Source organism: Pristis pectinata, chromosome 6 (assembly GCF_009764475.1).
Source record: "Pristis pectinata isolate sPriPec2 chromosome 6, sPriPec2.1.pri, whole genome shotgun sequence".
NCBI classification, from domain to species: domain Eukaryota; kingdom Metazoa; phylum Chordata; class Chondrichthyes; order Rhinopristiformes; family Pristidae; genus Pristis; species Pristis pectinata.
In genome coordinates, this window is record NC_067410.1 from 38909333 (window position 1) to 38930810 (window position 21478).

A 21478-nucleotide genomic window follows, 5' to 3' on the forward strand; every position below is an offset into this window, starting at 1 on the left:
CTCCATGCATGTGATAGCATTATGTACGGAGGCCACTAGGCGCACAGCTATGATGACATCTGACATGCAATACATGCTTGATGTTGATAGTGCAACATCTAAGCACCCATAAATGCTTCAGAAGTTGCCTGGGCCTTGACGAGAAGAATACAACCTAATAACAGGGTGAATGCTTACTCAAGCCAAAGTCAAAGTGTCCATCCTTAATTGAGTCATTGGAGGAGTGTGCCGATGAAGGGGCCCATTAAATTTTCTGTGATGAATTTGATGTCTCTGAACTTAGAGGAAAAGCCTTTGACTTTCTTTGGGTCAGTGGGGACATGAACATTGAAAACTGTGCCCCAGGTACCAACCTCTGATGTCCCATTGTCTCCTTGGGAAATCTGATTCAAATCAACCCCATTACGTGGCTCTTCTGAGAGGCTGGCTCAATGCCAACTGCAATAGAATTCCTGTTATTACTTCTTTAAGGCCCAACAAGTTGCATTAAGAACTTTTGCCATGGAAGAAGATGGCACCTAAGTATTTGCAGTTTCCGTACCGAAGGCCCAGCACTTAGGAGACAGCTTACACATCGAGCAAAAGATAAATTGCACCCTTGCATCTCTGCAAGAAACTGGGATTTCTTGGCCTTTGAGTTGCATTTCCTGAGAAATCCAGAACACTGCCGAGGTTCTATGAAGCAAGAATTTACACTGAGTAAAGAGCTAACTGTTAGAAATAAGAGCAGAAAATGCTGGAAACATTCAATAGATCATCTGTGGAAAGAGAAACATCCAACGTTTCAGGTCTGAGATCCTATGTCAGAACTAAATATTAGGAGCCCAGACTTAAGGGTGGTGAAAGAGATGTATTTTAAGGAATGTCAAGGAAAAGGGAGATGGGGAAATATGTAAGTTAGATCGAGAAGTTATTGCAAGATGTAGAACTCATGCCATGATTCAAGTATATGAATACAAGAAATTTAATATATGGTCAAGAGATCAAAGAACTTCGGAAAAGTTTGAAGGTGTTATTGCAAGGTATGATTTAAATGTATGGTAGGTTATGGCGTACACCCAGTGGGTGACAAAGACTTGGATAAATGTTTCAACAACAGAGGTTCTGAGGCAGGGAGGAAGGGAGGCAATGATATGAATATAAGATATTAAGAATTAAAGGCAGGAGGAGAAATTCAGCCCCTCCTTCCTGCTCTACTGTTCAACAAGATCACAGCCTGCCTTTTATGTCAATGCCACTTTTCTGCACTAATCCCATATCTTTGATCTTCTTAATGTCCAACAATTCATCAATCTCTGCCTTTCATATACACAATGTTGGAGCCTCCACCATGCTCTTGGGTAATTAATTACACCCTCATTCTTTGGGTGCATAAGTATCTCATCAGTTTTGATTAGCCAACCTTTTATTTTGATATCAGTGCCCTTGGTTTTCTACACTATGACTTACAGAAATGTCGTCCCTGCAACCCCATAAACTGTTGTATTTGCAAAAGGATCACTTCTCATTCTTCTGAACTCAACATCGTTTGGTTGAGTCTGCTTAATCTTGCCTCATTGGACAACACCTCTATCCCAGGAATCAGGCTGATGAACTTTTACACTCATATATGCAATATATATACAATATCAAGAATACAAGTGTATTCTTCATTAGTTGGGAGACCTGATCTGTACAGTTGAGGACTAAACAGGGCCTTTTTTATTACCACAGCAAACATCCTTACTCTTGCACTTGAATTCTCTTACTGCAAAGGCCAACATATTTTTGACTGCCATAATTGATTGTTGTTAACTTTCATGTTGATTTTCAGTGATTTGCGTACAAGGACTCCCAGATTCCTTGTTTTTTTTCAGTCTCTCGCTATTTAAACTCTGTCTTTCTATTTCTCCTACCAGGATGAATAACTTCACTTTGCTCTGCATTATATTTCATTTGCCACAGCTTTGCCCATTCACTTCACCTGTCTATATGCCCTTGAACCCTCTCTGCGACCTCCTCACAGCTTGCATTGCCACCCAGCTTTGTATTATTAGCAAATCTGGATTTATAAAACTTGGTCTTGTCCTCCAATAATGGTTTTTGTAAAGAAGAGAATATTGGGCTTGAAGTTAAGCTTTGGATAAGATCAAGAGGACAGAATATACAAGTCCACCTTGGGAAGTGGCTAGGGTTGGGAATGAAATTGGTGGCAGAGGGCATGGAACTTAAATTGAATAACACCAAAGAGAGATGCAAAGGTTAGCATGCATGAAGCAAGCTCATTGATTCTAACGAAGGCAATGTGCCAGTTTCATACCACCAAAAATGCTCTGCTTTTTCTCCTGGTCATCCTTTTTGCCAAGGAAAAACATTCCATAGCCACCAATATCCGGAAGCATCAAATAAACGTACAAGCCTTTAAGTCGCCAAAATCAAGCAGTTCTGTACCAGCCAGTCTATTCCCTGTAGCCAAATAAAACTTGAAAGGAACACACAAAGTGCTGGAGGAACTCAGCAGATCACAGAGCATCTATGGAGGGAAATGGGCAGTCAATGTTTCAGGTCAAGACCCTTCATCTCATCTGGACCAGTCCAGATGAAGGGTCTTGACCTGAAACATCGACTGTAAGTTCCTCCGTCGCTTTGTGTGTTGCTCCAGATTCCAGCATCTGCTGTCTCTTCGGTCTTCATAAAACTTCAATGTAATACAGAAAAGCACCGAAAACTGTAGTAACATCCATGCAGAATGTTATAGCAACCACCATTCAAATATTTGATGATTCCCATCAGTGGCACTCCTGGAGGGTCCTTTGGGTTGTCTAATATCACATTTCACTGTGCAAGGTTAAGAGGTGGCTTAGGTGGGAGGGTGAAGCTCTGAAGGTGAAGAACTGGCATTAGCTACAGGCTAATCGATGATATGACCTGCTTCTCAGCATGCCGCGAGTGGTAATTAAATTTGTGAAGTGGTATCCAGTGTGCATCCCATTGGAAGTGCACACACTCATTATGGATGACATGTTCGTAGTTTATATTTTCATTGAGGCCTCTTATCGTCAGAAATGGCATGTTACAGAGCTTAATTTAGCCTCCAGCACCTTTGATCTTCCCAGTATCCAACTGGAGGAATTTGCAACACATTCAGGATAGGATACCCATCTGCGAGACCATGCCAGTGCAGTGGGCTTGAGAAGTGGAGGGTAAACTTGCACTTTATTAGTAGTCTGCCGGCAAAACATTCAGAATCAGGTTTCTTTCTCTTCCTTAAAAAGAAATTCTGCATCAGAGGCTTATTTATTTTACGATAGCTGCATTGTCTTTCAAAGGTTATAATGGGTCCCAAAAGAGCTTTAGCATTTGCAGAAAGCATCTGGGAAAGTGTCAATCGTTTTATGAGGCCCCCCACCATACAACCATGTTTGAATAATATTGTCTACCACCATGTATGTAAATGCGATTGTCTGTGCGAATACCAGGAGACACATAAAGCATTGTTATTCCGTGTTTAATAAGACAAGCATCCATGTTCTGAAAGATCACAAGGTCATTTACACAACACACATTAGTAGCTGAAACATTCCAAAATGACTTTATATAATACAGGAGTGTTACACAGGTAGAAAACATGAGTTTGCAAACCTTTCATGATTCTTTCAATGAAAACATCTTTTTAATCACCTGAAGGATTATATCTGCATTGTTTATTGGTGATAGTTAATTGGTAATCAAATAATGTGACAGACTGTTTCTAACTAATACCAGTGACTGCAAGCACCATATATGCACACATATTTTATGATAACATCACACCACTACAAAGTTAAATAATTTAACAGCTGTTCCTAGGGGATTTTGCACTATCCAAGTAAGCATACAAATTAGGAAAATTGATCTGTTAAACTTGATACAAGTTTTCAAATTTTCTTTTGAGAAGACATAAAGATACTGATTGCGATTAAGTCTACATGGTATTCAACTGAACCGGGGCTACAGAGAAAGGGAAAGTTTCAACCAGGGACAACAGCTATTCTGTAACTTGAGGAATATAGCTTACAAATAACCTGACAACTGCAGTCAGTATTTGGTTTATTATACCCTTGGCCTCAAGTTTATTTCAAAAGCAACAAACCTGTTCTCATGTTTTGTACTTCAGAGAGTGTCAGTTGGCATTAGAATGTTCTCATATATACTGGTTCTTCGGCTAATCATGCAGCATTTCAGTCCAAAGATATAATAAAATGAAATTTGCCGTACAGACATAAGGCTAGCCATCAGAAATTATACTTTGGTTCATCAACATTTCAAAACAAAAAGGAGGCCAAATTAAGAAGCTACTCCCTCACTACAGAAAATACAAGAGACTTCACATTGGGAGTAGTTTTATTGAATCAGATAATCATTAGAGCAAGGTTTCTTACAAAGCTTAGCATAGTTAAGGTCTGCCTTTTACAAATACTAAATGGTTCATTTGCAGTAATGATGGTGATTATACAAATGAAAGGATAATTTTCATAGAACAGATAATCCTGATAAATAAAAGTTAAAATAGAATTATGCACAGCCATGTATAAACCAAAGCTCAAAAATGTCGTCATATTTGAAAAGGTTGTGAGTTTGCAACCTGCACAACTTGCAAAAGACAAATGAAAATAGGTTTGTTTCCAACAAAAGACTGATTCCATTTTCCCTATAAACCAAACTACTGTAGAATATAAATTTAAAACATCTGATGTATTTTTATTAAGATTTTGAGTATCTTTTGCTGCAAGAAGTATTGAAATGTTTACTTCAATAGTTGTAGAAGTATGACAAAAACTTTCCAATTCATTAATATAAATATTATCTACCTTTTTTTACAAAAATGTTGCAAATTGATATACCTTTCAAATTAAAATTCTGCCAGCACTGTTAAGCAGGAATCAATAATGAGACATATAGGAGCTATCATAATAAAAAACTTTAACACAAGTACAATTACTTCACAATTGTTCACTGATAAAAAAATTGAACCCACAGCTTTTCAAAGTATACCAATTTTCTGAGTGGCAACATGTAGTTTATTTAGTTCAACATCACAAAGCTATGTTTTACATGTTTTATACACAATATAAATTCACACATGTGGCTACTTCTTAAATACATCTAGTCTGTGTTAACAAAAAGTAATGTTTCAAGGTGCTCATTCAGAACCTGTAGAATGAATATTCTTCTTAAAACTCTGATAATTTGTTGAGAATTATCTTTCAGCAATCCCTCTCCAAATTCTAAATGTGTGCCTAATTACAAAATGTACATTGTGGTCTTCTGGATTGATAATCACACCAGATAATGAATACAGTCATTAAATGCAGAACACTGGGTGAAGAGAACATTTGAAGAAATACACAAGAATTTGAATGGTCACGTGGATACCTAATGGTTGTTCAGCATGTACAATGATTTATGGTCCTGACACTTCAACTGAACCATAGTTGTCAGCTGATCACCTTAACAGTACAACTTCATTGTCCCATGCTTGCCTGCAACAATTATTCAGATTTCCAAATCAGACTCCCACAAATAATTGTCACTTCAAATTGACATGAGAATTTCAGACATTTGAAAAGTGCAACTATATTATATTGGAAGATGTACTATTTAAGTTAAAAAAAACAAGAATGCAATTATTTGTCCCTTCAACTGCCATATCCTTGCATTAAGAGACGTCAGTGAACCAGGCGTTGGTCTCTTTTTAAAGCAATCATAGTTTTGCAGGCTCTTAACTTCTGAGCGAAAAGGGTCACAAGCCACAAACTAACTACAACAATAAGTACTTAAATCTGCTAACGGCAGCAAGGATTTAAATGGTTATATGTTACTCTGTCAGCAACTGGGAACCATTTCTGTTATGAACCTACAGACATTAATATTTTACATGGACCCTGCACAATATATTCCTCTGAATAAAGAATTTTGCACAATATATCCCTCTGCAACCAAATCTGTTCTGCATCTTAAATTTTATCAAATATTGTACATCAGTTGAGCATTCTTTATGGGCCATAATCATTTTATTCTCTTATCTTAAGCATGTTGGCAATCTGAGTTAATTCAAATGTACCAAATATTCAGTTGTATCACAAATATATTAAGAAGGCAAGTGAAGTTTATTAACATGTTATTCATGCTTTAACTGGAGAAGTGGCTATGGAACTTCCGTTTCCATCGACATCTTTCTCTTTATTTCCACTGTACTGTCCAATGAATGAACCATCTTCATTAAATTCCCCTTCTGATCCACCATCTCCGTATTCTGCCAAACTGTCATCACTTCCTGTAGGCTTCACTCCATCATTCAGTGACTGTTGACTTTCTTTCAAAGGTTTATCTTCATTGTCACTGGGGGAAAAAAAAACTGCTGTCAGAAAACTAGTGCAGAGCATATTGATGACGGTGAGCTATCACATCTCTTGTGGTGCACTGCCTCTTTGAGATGTGAACTGTTTAACAATCCTATCATCCTTCATTCTTTGATTGAGGAATTAATAATCTTATATAATAATCCTTCAATTCAACATCAGAGAATACTGATCATCAGACATCAGAAGCATTTGCTATTTCTCTTCCACCTCAAGCATTTCAAATCCATGATAATTTCTTTCAAAGGTTAAACGTGCAGCAACAAGATTGATTTTCATTGATTGGCAAATTGCAGCAGTCCACAGAATCTCAACAGTTTATAATTTTCATTGTTGATAATTTTATCAAAGGATATAATTAAGTATGTGAAAAAAAATCACTGTTGGACTACTTTCTTTGCACACTTTCAACCCCCTCCATTGGTTAGTTTACCAATGTTAGAATGTTGCCCACAACTGTAGGAAATTCTAGATGAACCTTAAGATGTTTACTTGGAAGTACATTAAAGACCTTCAGTCCCAACCAGTCCAAGCTTACCCATACTACTCCACACAATCGTTCTCCTATTATTAATTCCTTCCATTCTGTCCATCACTATGCATGCTCCAAATGCCCAACCTCTAAATCCTCTAATTTTCTTTTTCTACTCAATGCAACAAAGCTACAAAATGCATTAATGCTCTCTACTTCAATCATTTCACATGACAGTAAGTTCCACATGTTCACCACTTCCTTTTCAGGAAACCGTTCTTAGATCCTTCATTTGATCTGTCAGTGGCTGCTTTATATTTATGTTTTTGTGTGATTTTATACTTTCTTGATTTGAAAACGCATTTGCTCCATTTTATTAATTAGCAACACTTTTGTAGATGTTTTCTGCATACTCTGCAGCTCTGTGTCCAGTGGATACCAGCAGAGTGTCTAACATTGAACATAATTATTTAGTCAATATTTTTCTCCAGTTTATATCTACCAGCACCATTCTCATAATTGGCTTTATTCCAATCTGTTACTTTGATCCTTATAATAAGCATCCCAATCAATCGTTACCTAAACATTCATGTTTCTATCACTCTCTGGCAATTACTTATCTTTTCTGCTCCGGTTCATTTCCCATTACTCGATCGAACAGTGCTTCTACCTTCTTTGAACTTACATACTGTGTCAAAAAGAAGCCTGTACACAGGGTAAAAACTCCGTCTGCTTCTCCACTTCTAACTACTCTCCAGTCCAGAGGCACAGTAGGTAAAATTGACCATGATTATATTTCTTTGGACTCAACTCATTTCATATATTTGTCTGCACAATTCTTTCTCAACATCCATTGGACTAATAGAGAGCAGATGTTGACATTAACTGACAGAGGCAGGTATTGGCAGCTAGATGAGTTTATTTCTATAGCTGATTACCCTTTCCATTTGTATTTGTAGTCACCTCGTGAAACAAATCAATGCTGGCACTGAATGAATGGCTGGCAACCTCCCATCTGCTTTTTATGACAATTTTATACTTGCATGGAATCAGAAAACTTCTGAGTTTTCACCATTACCATCAGTCATCTCCTTGCCCCTCCCATTTGTGCTCTATTGTTGTATTTGTATTATCCATAGTTGTTAATGAAACAGTAATAATTGTAAATTTTTTAAAAATGCTTTAATTTTAGTCACTTGTCTAATTTTATCTTTAAAGTGAATTTCAGGTTAATCGTCAGGGATGTGATTTCATATATTAAACATGCCACAAATTTCTACACCATGTGTTTTACACATTTTTGTTCTGAGTAATATAATCTTACACAAAAAGTCCCAGAGGCAGTGTAAATGCTGTTTCTGCTCAGATCTGAGTAATAACAAATCATCTGGTGCAATAAATCATCTCCTCTAATGATCATTTGTGCCTCTCCATTAGCTCTGTAGGTAAGACAAGTAATACACTGTGGAAAATAGCATAATACGTGCCAACAGAGTATATTTCACATCGTCAGCTTTTCTGGGACAGAATCTGCTTGTCTGCCAATAATCTGCAATGCTTCTGGCTTCCACCCTGTTGTCACTTAAAGGGAATTGAACTCTGCAGCACACTGCAGCCAAGCAATTTCTTCAGATCAAGAATCCCTGTGCACAGTCTGCACTGACATTTAATCTCCTGGAACAGCAGCAGGAGGTAAGAGCCGTAAGTGCTGAGGTAGCGTGGAAGTGACTGAAAGTAGGGAAGGTGCCAATATGAATTGAGAGGAGAGAGAGTGGTGGAGGTTATTAAACTGCAGTATAAAAAAGCATGGACAATAGATCACGAGGGCCATCAAGTCTGCACACAGCATTGTCACAGACAATCTAACCTCCAGTGTCAAAGTACTGCATAAATAACTGTTGTTTCGCAAAAGGCAAAAATCAAAATGACTGCTTCATTCTCCATTTATCCTAATAACCTTTAGCAATATTCCCAGCCAGATACTTATCAAGTTCTCCTCAAGGTAGAATTTGATAGCGTCAACAGGTTTTGCTCGCCGTTGACTTTGTACCTCTCGGTTCACATGTCCTTCACAGTGTTGTTAAAATCCAAGTTAAATACTCTTTTTATGCATGTGCCTCCATTTCCTCGTCACTTTGAATATTTGTATCGTGTTTCTTATCAGCTTATTTTTCTGTTAAACTAATGGCCGAGGTGGCTGAGCCTGATTTAAAATGCCTCTAATGCTTCTATTGGCTCCAACCCATGGAGGCCAATTATTGGCAGGGATCTCCTCTTCTATCAAATCTTTAAAGGTCAACAAAAGACTGTGGCATCACTGTTCCCACTGGCACAACTGTTTTCCACACAAATATCTCAGCTATTTCTTGTCCCTAACGTGAGATAAAATAATTAGGGAGCAGAAGTGGAGATTATGTTACCACCAGTATTGTTAGCATCCTTTTGTAAGTGTTATATTGATGCAGAAAATAGCAGATTGACTGATACAATATATAGCCTCACACCTCTAATTTTGTCACCACAAGAATACATCCACTAACTATTAAGAGTGGTTAGTTTAATTCAAAGCAGTTTAACTTTTAACATTAGCACTGGACGAGTAAGATTCCACCAGGGAAAAGAAGTTGTAAACTTCTCCCTCCATTGTTAGGCATGCTCTTCAGTGAAATGTGCTCATTTTTTTTACAGTTGTTGCACTGGTTGCACTTGCTCGAACAACTATTGGAAATACCCAGGCTTAATTAATGCCTTGCAGCTATGCAGATTGGTCAGTTTACAAAATGAGGGATTGGGAATAAAAGTATCACATGGCGTAGGTCTTGACTTATGCCTGTGTTGCACTGGCAACTGCTAATTCTTTACGTTGTCAATGTTCCTAACGATAATCCCAAAAGCAAAGAAATTAACTACTTCCATCACCATTTCCCCAATGAAAACAATTCTTGTTCTGTAAACATTGTCTCATTAATCATAGAAGTCATCCACTGGGCTTTACTGCTGCTCTTTGATTGTTTCAATACATCCAACTGGTAGTGAAGAGTGGGCGTCAAACCTGCACCAAATATTTCAAAGAATTATATAAAATGAGAACGCCATTTATGCATGCTTTGAAAGGGAGAATAACACTACACCTGTGCGAATCCCCACAGCATCCGGCAACCCTGTGATCTCTGTCTCAGAGGCCAACATCAGAACATCCTTCAAGGGGGTGAACCCTCGCAAGGCATCAGGCCCCGATGGTGTATCTGGCCGGGTACTGAAAATCTGTGTCGACCAACTGGCTGGAGTTCAAGGACATCTTCAACCTCTCACTGCTGCAGTCTGAGGTTCCCACCTGTTTCAAAAGGGCATCAATCATACCAGTGCCCAAGAAAAGCAGTGTGAGCTGCCTCAATGACTATCATCCCATTGCATTCATATCTACTGTGATGAAGTGCTTTGAGAGGTTGGTTATGGCTAGAAATATGCCTGGGCAAGGACCTGGACCTGCTGCAATTTGCCTACCGCCACAACAGGTCTGCAACAGATGCAATCTCACTGGCTTTCCACTCTGAGTCTGGAGCACCTAAACAACAGCAATACATATGTCAGGCTGCTGTTTATTGATGATAGTGTTGAGTGCTCAGCACTATCATCAATAAACACATTGATGCAATCATGAAGCAGGCATGCCAGCAGCTCTACTGCATTAGGAGTTTGAGGAGATTTGGTATGTCACCCAAGACTCTTGCAAATTTCTACAGATGTACTTCAGAGAGCATTCTGACTAGTTGCATCACTGCCTGGCATGGAGGCTCCAACGCACAGGATCGCAAAAGGCTGAAGAGGGTTATTGACTCAGCCAGCTCCATCACAGACACAACTCTCCCCACCATCGAGGACATATTCAAGAGGTGGTGCCTCAAGAAGGTGGCATCCGTCACTCAGGACCCTCAACATCTGGAACATGCCCTCTTCTCGTTACTACCATCAGGGCGGATGTACAGGAGCCTGAAGACCCACACTCAACAATTTAGGAACAGCTTCTTTCCCTCCGCCATCAGGGTTCTGAACGGTCGATGAACCCATGAACGCTACTTCATTATTCCTTTCTTTTGCACTATTTATTTCGTAATTTTATGTCTTTGTACTGTACTGATACAGCAAAACAACAATTTTCATGACATATAAGTCAGTGATAATAAACCTGATTCTGAATATATAGCTCAGACACAGGCCAGTCGACCCATCCAGCCCATCCTTGCCTTTATACTCAACCTGAGGCTCCTCTCGTCTTTCCTCAACTAACTCTATATGACAGCCCTGTATTTATTTGATCATTAAATGCATCTACATCATTTCCTCACTTTGTGGTAATGAATTCGATATTCATACCATTCTCTAGGAGGAGGTTTCCTCTGAATTCCCTACTTAATTTCTTGGTGACCATTTTATATGGTTGGCCTTTGATTTTGTTTTTCCCACCAATGAAAACATTCTGCACAGGTGGGGAATAAAGTACTTCAGAATTTTGAAGTTCACTATTATATCACTCCTCAGCCCTCCCTGTTCAATGATAATAAAATGCAAAGTGATCATCGTTTCCTTGTGAGCTTAACCTTGTATTTCTGGAAAATCTTTTGTTTTCCGTCCCCTTGATTGCCTCTGTGGCCTTTATGAAACGATGATCAGAACTGTGCTCGGTATGCCAAGTGTGGCCTAACCAGGATTCAATGTGACCTTCTCCACTACTGATTTTTAAGCCTCTAGAAGTGATGTTTTGCTTTAATTTGGCGGGAATAAACATATAATGCTATTTTTAGTGATCTGTGTGTTTGTATTCCTTGATCATCTTGTTCCATTCATGATGAGTTTGTGTCTTCCATTCATATCCTTAATTTGTTTGTATATTTTGAATAGCACAGATAATTATCAAGTGAAACACAGCGGGCACCACTTTAGTTCGTGTTTTTGCTGGGAGCCATGGTAGCAGTGGTATTGGGTCAGGGAGCTGAGGTTCAAGAGGTAGGCTTTGTTGCAAATGGTGGTACATGGAAAACCCTGAAATTGATGCAGTGCAACTCAGCTTCCACTTCATTTTAATTCCGTTTTTCCTACTTCACTTAGGGTTGGCACGCCTATGACTTTTTGAACAGTAGTTAAAGTGCTGTCCCAAGCATGAAACCTGAAGCAGCTGGGATTTTCCAAAGCAATGCTGCAATGGAATTGCAACGGGCAAAGACTGCACTCCCCATCAGCAAAAAACCTTGGATGTGCTGCTGAGGGCTGTGTTGACGCAGAGGGAGACACTGGTGCCTATTGCTGTCTGTTGACACAAGAGTGTGGTCGGTGGTTTCCAAAGTCAGTAGCAGGAGCATGGTGCCACGGTATTGGGTCCAATATAGGAAGTGAATCAATGACAAGCAAGGAACCAAAGGTTGGACCAATGGGTGAGGAACACCACCTGATTTTATGATGTACATTTCACCTTATTCCCTTCATTCTGGTGTCCAAACCATCATCAGAAGCCAAACAATTCCCACTCATTTTGACTGATGACTTTGAAGGCAGAATTGACCAAATTGGCAGCTCTAGCAAAGAAGCCATCATCAGTTGTGTGCTGTGACTGTGAGATCGTACAGTGTTAGTGCTATGATTAAGTTACCTGACTGGTAAACCAAAGACCTGACTAATAATCAAAAGACCTGAGTTTAAATCCCATCATAGCAGCTGTGGAATTTCAAATTCAGTTCAAGATGAACTTAAAACTATCGACTGCTGTAAATACCAACTGTGCCCTTCAAGGAGATCTGCCATCCTTACCAAGTCCGGCATACATGTGACTCCAGACCCAAACCAAGTGGTTGACTTTAAAATACCCTCGAAAGTGGCCTAGCAAGCCATTCAGTTGCATCATTACTGCTACATTCAAACACAGAAAGGATGAAATTGTAGGACCTCCTGGACCTACATACTAAACTCATAGAATCAAAGGATGGCTCCAGTGCAGAAGAATGTCATTCAGTCAATCATATCAGTGCCAGCTCTCTACCAAAGCAGCTCTCTAGTTCCATCCACTGGCACTTTTGAAAAGCCTTGCAAATTCTTCAACACTAGATATTTATCCAGTTCACTATTGAAGGCCAAAGCTGAACCTGTCTCCACCACATCTGCAGGCAGTGTATTCCAGATTCCAATTACATGACCCCTCCAATAACAGGAAGAGCTTATCATTATCCACTCTGTCCAAACCCCTCATCATTTTACATACTTCCATTAGAACTACTCTTAGCCTTCACTTGTCCACAGAAAAGAGTCCTCCAATCAATTTCTGTAACTGTTGTCCCTCATCCTGGGAACCATTCTCTGAAATCTTTTCTAATGCTTCCTCTCACATGGCAACTGGAAATGAACACAATACTCCAGCTGAGGCCAGAACTGTGTTGTATAAAGGTTCGGCATAATTTGCTGCCTCCACTGAATCATGCATGCTTTATCTTCGCTTTCACAACTTGCCCTACTACTCTCAATGATTTGAGCAAACGTACCCCCATTTTGCTTTCTCTTCCTCTGTATCTCTTTCATCATCCAGACAGCTCTGGATTTCTTCATTGCTCCTTTGTTTCTTACACTTCTGTACCTTAATTGATGCTGAACCACCTCTTCCTCAAAGGCAGCCCATTGTTCTGTAACAGTTTTGCATGTCAGCTTTTGGTTGCAATTTACCTGGGCCATATCCACTCTTATTCCTTTGAAATTGGCCTTCCTCCAATTTATTACTTTTACTTTGGATTATCCTTCTCCTTTTTCATAGCTAACCTAAATCTTATGATGTTATGATCACTACCTCATAAACGTTTCTTGGGACAGTTAACCTACTGCATTCCCCAGATCTGATCGAGCAATGCCTTGTTCGTCATTGGAACAGTAACATACTTCTCTAGAAAATTATTCTGGACACATTATGGAAACTCTTCACCTTCTCTGACCTTAACCCAATTACTATTCCAATTTACACTGAGATAACTGAAGTCCACCAATGTAGCTATTTCTCGTTGTTGCAGTTTTCTGTGATTTCACTGCTTATTTGCTCTTCTGCATCTCTCACACTCATTGGAGACTTCCAGAATACACCCAGCAGTGTAATGTTCCCTCGACTGTTTCTCAGCTCTAACCAAACAGATTCTGTCTTTGACCTCCTCTGTGACATCCTCTCTCTCCAGCACTATAAGACAGTAAAACTCTGATCTTCTGCTATCCAATCATTAGGAAATCCCAGTGGTTCAGCACCTGGTGAGCTGGGTGCTGAGACCTGTGCTCCCCCTAACACACTGGGGCCCTGGTTCCCATACTCCCTTTCACACACCAGGGCTCCTATTCCAACATTCCCTTTCATACATTGGGGCCTAGTTCTCGCACTCCTTCTAATACACCAGGGCCCACTCCCTTTAAATTCAATGGGGCCCTGGTTCCCACACTCCCTTTAAATTCAATGGTGTCCTGATTCCCACATTCTCCTGAAACTTACCTGGTTCTATTTACCATGCTCCCTTGAAACTCACTGGTTTCATCATATACTACTGTACTGTATAACATCTAAAATAAAGGTAAATAAGGGTATGTTCAAATATTAATTGGACTAATATCCAACAGTCCAGAAAATCTTGATGGTCTATACACTAGAGTTTTGAAGGAGGTAGCTTTATAGACTGTGAATGCTCTGTTTGTCATCTTTCAGGTTTTACTGGTTCTGGAATTGTTCCTATGATTTGGAGGGTAGCAAGTGTGACCCCACGAATTAAGAGATGAGGGGGATAGAAAAGAGGGAAACTAACGGCTAGTTAGCCTAACTTTCATAGTAGGGATAATGCTGGAACTAAAAAAATTGAAAGATATAATAACAGAAAGCCTTGTAAAGAATAATAGGATTGAGCAGAGTCAGCATGGATTTGTGAAAGCTAAATCATATTTCAATAATCTATTGAAGTTCTTTGAGGATGTAGTTAGTAGAGTAGGTAAGTGGTAGTCAATGGATGTGATGTATTTGATTTTTGGAAGGCTTTAAATCAAATCCTACAAAGAATGTTGGTTAACAAGGTGAAAGCGTAGGGCATGGGTTGGGGTGGGTGGGTGGCATAGTAACTTGGATACAGAGTTGGTTATCAGTCAGAATACAAACAATGGGAATAAATCAATGCTTCTCAGGTTGTCATGCTCTGACTAGTCGGATACCACAGGGACTGGTGCATGGATCCAGTAATTCACTATCAATATCGACAATTTGGCCACACAAAATTTGTCCTCCTCAATAACAAGTATCCCGCTTTGGATACCATTGGGGGGAATGACCTACCAGAGGAAAGCCACAGCGGCTAGGTCTCTGGCACTGAGTCTGGCTCTATGGCTCAGAAAGGAAGGGGGGAAGAAGAGGAGTATGATAGTGACAGCGGATTCATTGGTTAGGGTAACAGACACGAGATTCTGTGGCCAAGAACGAGACTCCTGGATGGTATGTTGTCTCCCAGGTGTCAGGGTCAGAGATGTCTCAGATCAAGTCCACAGCATTCTTAAGGGGGAGGGTCAGCAGCCAGAAGTCGTGGTACACATGGGTACCAATGATAGGGAGTAATATAGGGAGTTAGGAAGGAAACCAAAAAGCTGGACCTCAAGGGTAGTAATCTCTGGATTGCTGCCTGTGCCACATGCCAGGGAGGGTAAGAATAGGAAGATATGGCAGATGAATGAGTGACTGAAGAGTTGGTGCAGGGGGCAGGGCTTCAGATTTGTGGATCATTGGGATCTCTCTTGTATGACAGGGACGGGTTACACCTGAACTTGAGAGGGATGAATGTCCTTGCAGGCAGGTTTGCTGGAACTGTTGGGGACGGTTTAAACTAGTTTGGCAGGGGGATGGGAACCAGAGTGTTAGGTCAGATGATGGAGCAGTTGGTGTAAAGGTAGCTGCGATGTGCAGAGAGACTGTGGGGAAGGATAGACAGTGGATGGGGCATAAATGCAGTCAGTTGGATGGGTTGAAATGTGTTTATTTAATGCGAGAAGTATTAAGAATAAGGGTGATGAACTTAGAAAATGGATCAGCACATGGAATTATAATGTTGTGACCATTACAGAGACTTTGCTGTTGCAAGGGCAGGGTTAGCTGCTTGATGTTCTGGGGTTTAGATGTTTCAACAGGGATAGGGAGGGAGGTAAAAGAAGTGGGGGAGTCGCATTGCTAATCAGGGACAGTATCACAGGTACAGAAAGGGAGGGATCATCTACTAAGTCAGTGTGGGTGGAAGTCAGAAACAGGAAGGGAGCGATCACTCTGTTGGGAGTATCCTATACACACCCCCATCAATAGCAACCAGGACACTGAGGAGCAGATCGGGAGACAGATTTTGGAAAGGTGCAAAGATATTAGGGTTGTTGTCATGGGTGACTTTGACTTCCCTAATATTGATTGGCACCTCCTTTTGCAAAAGGTTTCGATGGGACAGAATTTGTTAGGTGTTTCCAAGATGGATTCCTGACACAGCATGTGGACAGGTCAACCAGAGGAGAGGCCATACTGGATCTAGTACTAGGCAATGAACCTGGTCAGATGACAGATTTCTCGGTGGGTGACCACAACTCCCTGACCTTTAGCATTGCCATGAATAAGGATTGGAGCAGACGATATGGGAAAGTATTTAACTGCGGGACGGCTAATTACGATGGTATGAGGCAGGAACTTGGCACTGTAAATTAGGAACAGGTGTTCTCAGGGAAATGTACAGCAGAAATGTGGAGGTTGTTTAGGGACCACTTGCATGGAGTTCTGGCTAGGTTTGTCCCACTGAGACAGGGAAAGGACAGTAGGGTGAAGGAACCATGGTTGATAAGAGAGGTGAAACATTTAGTCAAGAGGAAGAAGGAAGCATACTTAAGGTTTAGGAAGCAAAAAATCAGACAGGGCTCTTGAGATTTACAAGCTAGCCAGGAAGGAACTTAAGAAGGGACTTAGGAGAGCTAGAAGGGGACATGAGAAGGCCTTGGCAAATAGGATTAAGGAAAATCCCAAGGCATTCTACACGTACGTGAAGAACGGGAGGATTACTCAAATGAGGGTAGGGCCGTTCAGAGATAAAGGGGGAAACATGTGCTTGGAGATGGAGGAGGTAGTGGAGGTCCTAATGAATACTTTGATTCAGTGTTCACCAGGGAGAGGGATTTTGATGAATGTGAGGTCAGCATAGAACAGGCTAATACACTGGAGAACGATGAGGTTAAGAAAGAGGTAGTACTGGATCTTCTGAAAAACATTAGGATAGATAATTCCCTGCGGGCGAATGGTATATAGCCCAGGTTACTACGGGAGGTGAGGGAAGAGATTGCTGGGGCATTGGCGATGATCTTTGCATTCTCCCTGGCCACAGGAGTGGTACCAGAGGATTGGAGGATGGCAAAGGCTGTCCCGTTGTTCAAGAAAGGTAATAGGGAAAATCCTGGAAATTATAGATCAGTAAGTCTTATGTCAGTGGTGGGCAAACTATTGGAGAGGATTTTTAGGGACAGGATTTACGAGCATTCAGAGAGGCATAGTCTTATTAGGGATTGTCAGCATGGCTTTGTGAGGGGCAGGTTGTGCCTTATGAGCCTGATTGAATATTTCAAAGAGGTGACAAAACACATTGATGAGGGTAGAGTGGATGATGTGGTGTATATGGATTTTAGTAAGGCGTTTGACAAGGTTCCCCATGGTAGGCTCATCCAGAAAGTCATGAGGCACGGGATCCATGGAAACTTGGCTGTGTGGATTTGGAATTGGGGTGCCCACAGAAGACAGAGGGTGGTAATAGATGGAGCATATTCTGCCTGGAGGTCAGTGACCAGTGGTGTTCTGCAGGGATCTGTTCTGGGACCCCTGCTATTTGTGATTTTTATAAATGACTTGGATGAGGAAGTGGAGGGGTGGGTTATTAAGTCTGTAGATGACATGAAGGTTGGAGGGGTTGTGGATAGTGTAGAAGGTTGTCATAGGTTACAACAGAATATAGACAGGGTGCAGAGTTGGGCAGACAAATGGCAGATAGAGTTCAATCCAGAAAAGTGTGTGGTGATACACTTTGGAATATTGAACTTGAAGGCAGAATACAAGGTTAATGGCAGGATCCTTAGCAGTGTGGAGACACAGAGGGATCTTGGGGTCAAGTCCATAGATCCCTCAAAGTTGCCATGCAAGTTGTTCGGGTGGTTATGGTGTGCTGGCCTTCATTAGTCAAGGGATTGAGTTCAAGAGCCGCAAGGTAATGTTGCAGCTCTATAAAATTCTGGTTACACCGCACTTGGGGTATTGTGTTCGGTTCTGGTTGCTTGATTATAGGAAGGATGTGGGAGCTTTAGAGAGGGTGCAGAGGAGATTTACCAGGATTCTGCCTGGATTAGAGAAGATGTCTTATGATGAAAGGTTGAGCGAGCTAGGGCTTTTCTCTTTGGAGTGACGCAGGACGAGAGGTGACTTGAAAGAGGTGTATAAGATTATGAAAGGCATAGACACAGTGGACAGGCAGCATCTTTTCCCCAGGGCAGCAATGACCAATACCAGAGAATATCCTTTTAAGGTGAGAGGAGGAAAGTTCAGGGGAGATGTCAGAGGTAGGTTTTTCACACAGAGAGTGGTGGGTACCTGGAACGCGCTGCCGGGGTGGTGTTAGAGTCTGATACAATAGGGACAGTTAAAGGACTCTTAGATAGGCATATGGATGTAAGAAAAATGGAGGATTATGGGCTGTGTAGGAGGGAAAGGTCAGATTGATCATGGGGTAGATTTATATGGGTCGGCATAACATCGTGGGCTGAAGGGCCCACACCGTGCTGTACTGTTCTATGTTCTAAAATAAAATGATTGAGCAGAGTCAACATGTATGTAGAGAAAATGGAAGTCATATTTGACTAATTTATTGTAACTCTTCGAGAATGTATCTTGGGTTGAGGGGAAACCAGAGGGTGTTGCATTTGTATTTTCAGTTGCTGTCGATAAAGTCCCGTGCGAGAGGTTGCTGAACAAAGCAAGGGCATGTGCACCAGAACAGACTGATAGTTGGCTAACAGATAGAAAATAAAGGAATTGAGAGGAGTGAGAGGCTGTGGCTAGTGCATTATGACAGGGATTGGTGCTTGGGTCCCAATTATCCACAATCAATATCAATGATATGTCTAAGGGAGTCTAAATATCATATTTCCAAGTTTGTCAATGACACCAAACCCAACGGAAATGTGAGAAGTGATAAGGATGAAAAAAGACGTCAAGAAGTTACGGACAAGTTGAGCAAATAAGCAACAACATGGCAGCCACAGTACAATGCAGAACAAATATGAAGTTATTTTATTCATTATGGTTGGAAAAACATTAACACTGAGTATTTTTAAATGATGAGAGATTGGAAAATGTTGATATTCAAAGTGATAAAGCTCCTTGTACATAAGTTTCTGAAAGCTCACATGTGGGTAGAGCTGGCAGGAAGAAAAATAGTATGTTGACCTTTACTTTGAGTGGATTTGGTTACAGGTTTAAGGATGTCTTGTTGCAATTATATTGTCTTTTGTTGAGACTGCAGCTGAAGTACTGTGTACAATTTCAGTATCCTTACCTAAAAAGGGATATATTTGTTATTGATGGAGTGCAGTAAAGATACACTAGACTCGATCATGGAATGAAAGGTCAATCCCTATGGAGAGAAACTGAGGAGGCTTCGACCCTGTCCTTTAGAGTTTATAAGAATGAGGTGAGCTTATTGAAACATTAAAAATTTTTAGAGGGCTTAATAGGATAGAAATGGGGAGGCTGATTCACCAAGCTGAAGAACTTACGATTAGAAGTCACAGTCTCCAAACAAGGCGTAGGAAACTTACAACTGAAATGAGGAAAAATCTCTTCACTCAGAGGGAGGCAAATCTTTGGAATTCTCCCTCCCAAGGGCTGTGGAGCCCGAGTCAGTGGCTGCATTCAAAACGGAGATCAATAGAGTTCTGGATATTAGAGGAATCAAAGGATATGTGGAGGGTGCCAGAAAACAGCACGATGGTAAAATATCAGCCATGATCATGTTGAATGACAGAGCAGGTTTGAAGGGCCTACCCCTATTAATGATGTTCTTCAATACATGTCATTAGGTATGAGATACACAATTAGTTGCCCTGTACACATCGGTTCCACAACGACATTAGATGTCATTGTGCTATTTTGGTTCTAATTGGGGTCTAAGGCAGTAAATAAAACTATTACACACGCAGTCCAAAGCTAGCTCTACACAAAATTAAGAAACAAACTTGACAGCCAGCTCAGTACAGCTCCTTGACTTGGCATGATCTGCCAAAAAGTGGTTCAGAGTGAAAAACATTCAAAAACAAAAAAAAACTATCCAAAAGTATCAATTTTCTATTAAAATATGTAAAACTAAAAACAAGCACACTTACAATTGTAAACACACAAATACATTAACACACACAAAACCACTTTAAAGTATCTAAATTAGCAAATGCTTTGCGCAGTCCCTCAAAGCTATTCCTTCTTTCAAAGTAATGGGGTGCACTGTCTGCACCTCATCTTGCAATCATGTGGAGAACCTTTCATTAAGTTACTCCCTGGGATTGGTGGTGAATCACCACAAATTGTTTGTGCTTCACTGAATTCCAGCTTGGTTTGACAGCAACGAAGGGATTTGCATGCTCACAGACACAGGCACAGAAATCCCAAATTTGATATCCATTACACAGGATAAACATGGCAAGAGTTGACAGTATTGCTATTAATATCCTGAGAAGTCTTGATAAATCTGATATATAATTCAGGTGTTGACAAAGAACATAGAAGAGTACAGCACAAGAACAGGCCCTTCGGCCATGATGTCTGTGCCGATCATGATGCCAAATTAAAACTAATCCCATATGCCTGCACATGGCTTATATCCCTCCGTTCCCTGCCTGCTCATGTGTTCTGTCTAAATGTCTCTTAAATGTGTTATTGTATGCTTCCATCACCTCCTCTGGCAGTGCCTTCCAGATACTTTCCACTCTCTGTGTAAAAAGCTTGCCTTGTGAATCTCCCTTGAACTTTCCTCCTCTCTTCTTAAAATATGCACATTTGACAATGACATATCCACCCACGGAAAAAGACTCTGACTAATCTACCCAATCTATGCCTCCCATAATTTTATATACATCTATTGGGTCACTCCTCAGCCTCTGATGCTCCAGCCTTGGAAAACAGTTGTTCTAAGTTGTCTAACCTTTTCCTTGTAGCTCATACTCTCTAATACAGGCAACATCCTGGTGAAACCTCTTCTGCATCCTCTCCAAAGCCTCCACATCCATCCTGTAATGCGACAACTAGAACTGCACACAATATTCCAAATGTGGTCAAACCAAAATTCTATGTGACCTCAGAGTGATAACTGATCCAGTTAAAACTTTGTTGCAGTGTTAAGCTGAGAGGAACCTTTTCTAAAGTAACTTGAAACAGATAAAAATGTCATGAATGAACTGTAAAAAAGAATGGATTTTGACTGTTGAACTATTAAAAGATGTTGCATGATGTTTTAAATAATCCGTCAAAAAAATTAAATTGAATTTTACATCATTATTGCGGAGTTTATACAGAGGGAAA

The 21478-nt window shown here is 40.5% G+C and overlaps 1 protein-coding gene across 20 annotated transcripts in view; it reads right to left on the reverse strand.

Moving 5' to 3' along the window:
* Positions 1-3471: 3471 nt before the first annotated feature.
* chl1b (cell adhesion molecule L1-like b) overlaps positions 3472-21478 on the reverse strand; it is a 689122-nt gene continuing 671115 nt past the window's right edge. For all 20 annotated transcript variants that reach the window (XM_052017114.1, XM_052017111.1, XM_052017119.1 and 17 more), the window contains one exon: positions 3472-6360. In XM_052017114.1, coding sequence (XP_051873074.1) covers positions 6144-6360 — 217 coding nt within the window. In that variant the 3' untranslated portion in view covers positions 3472-6143. The remainder of the gene's footprint in view (positions 6361-21478) is intronic.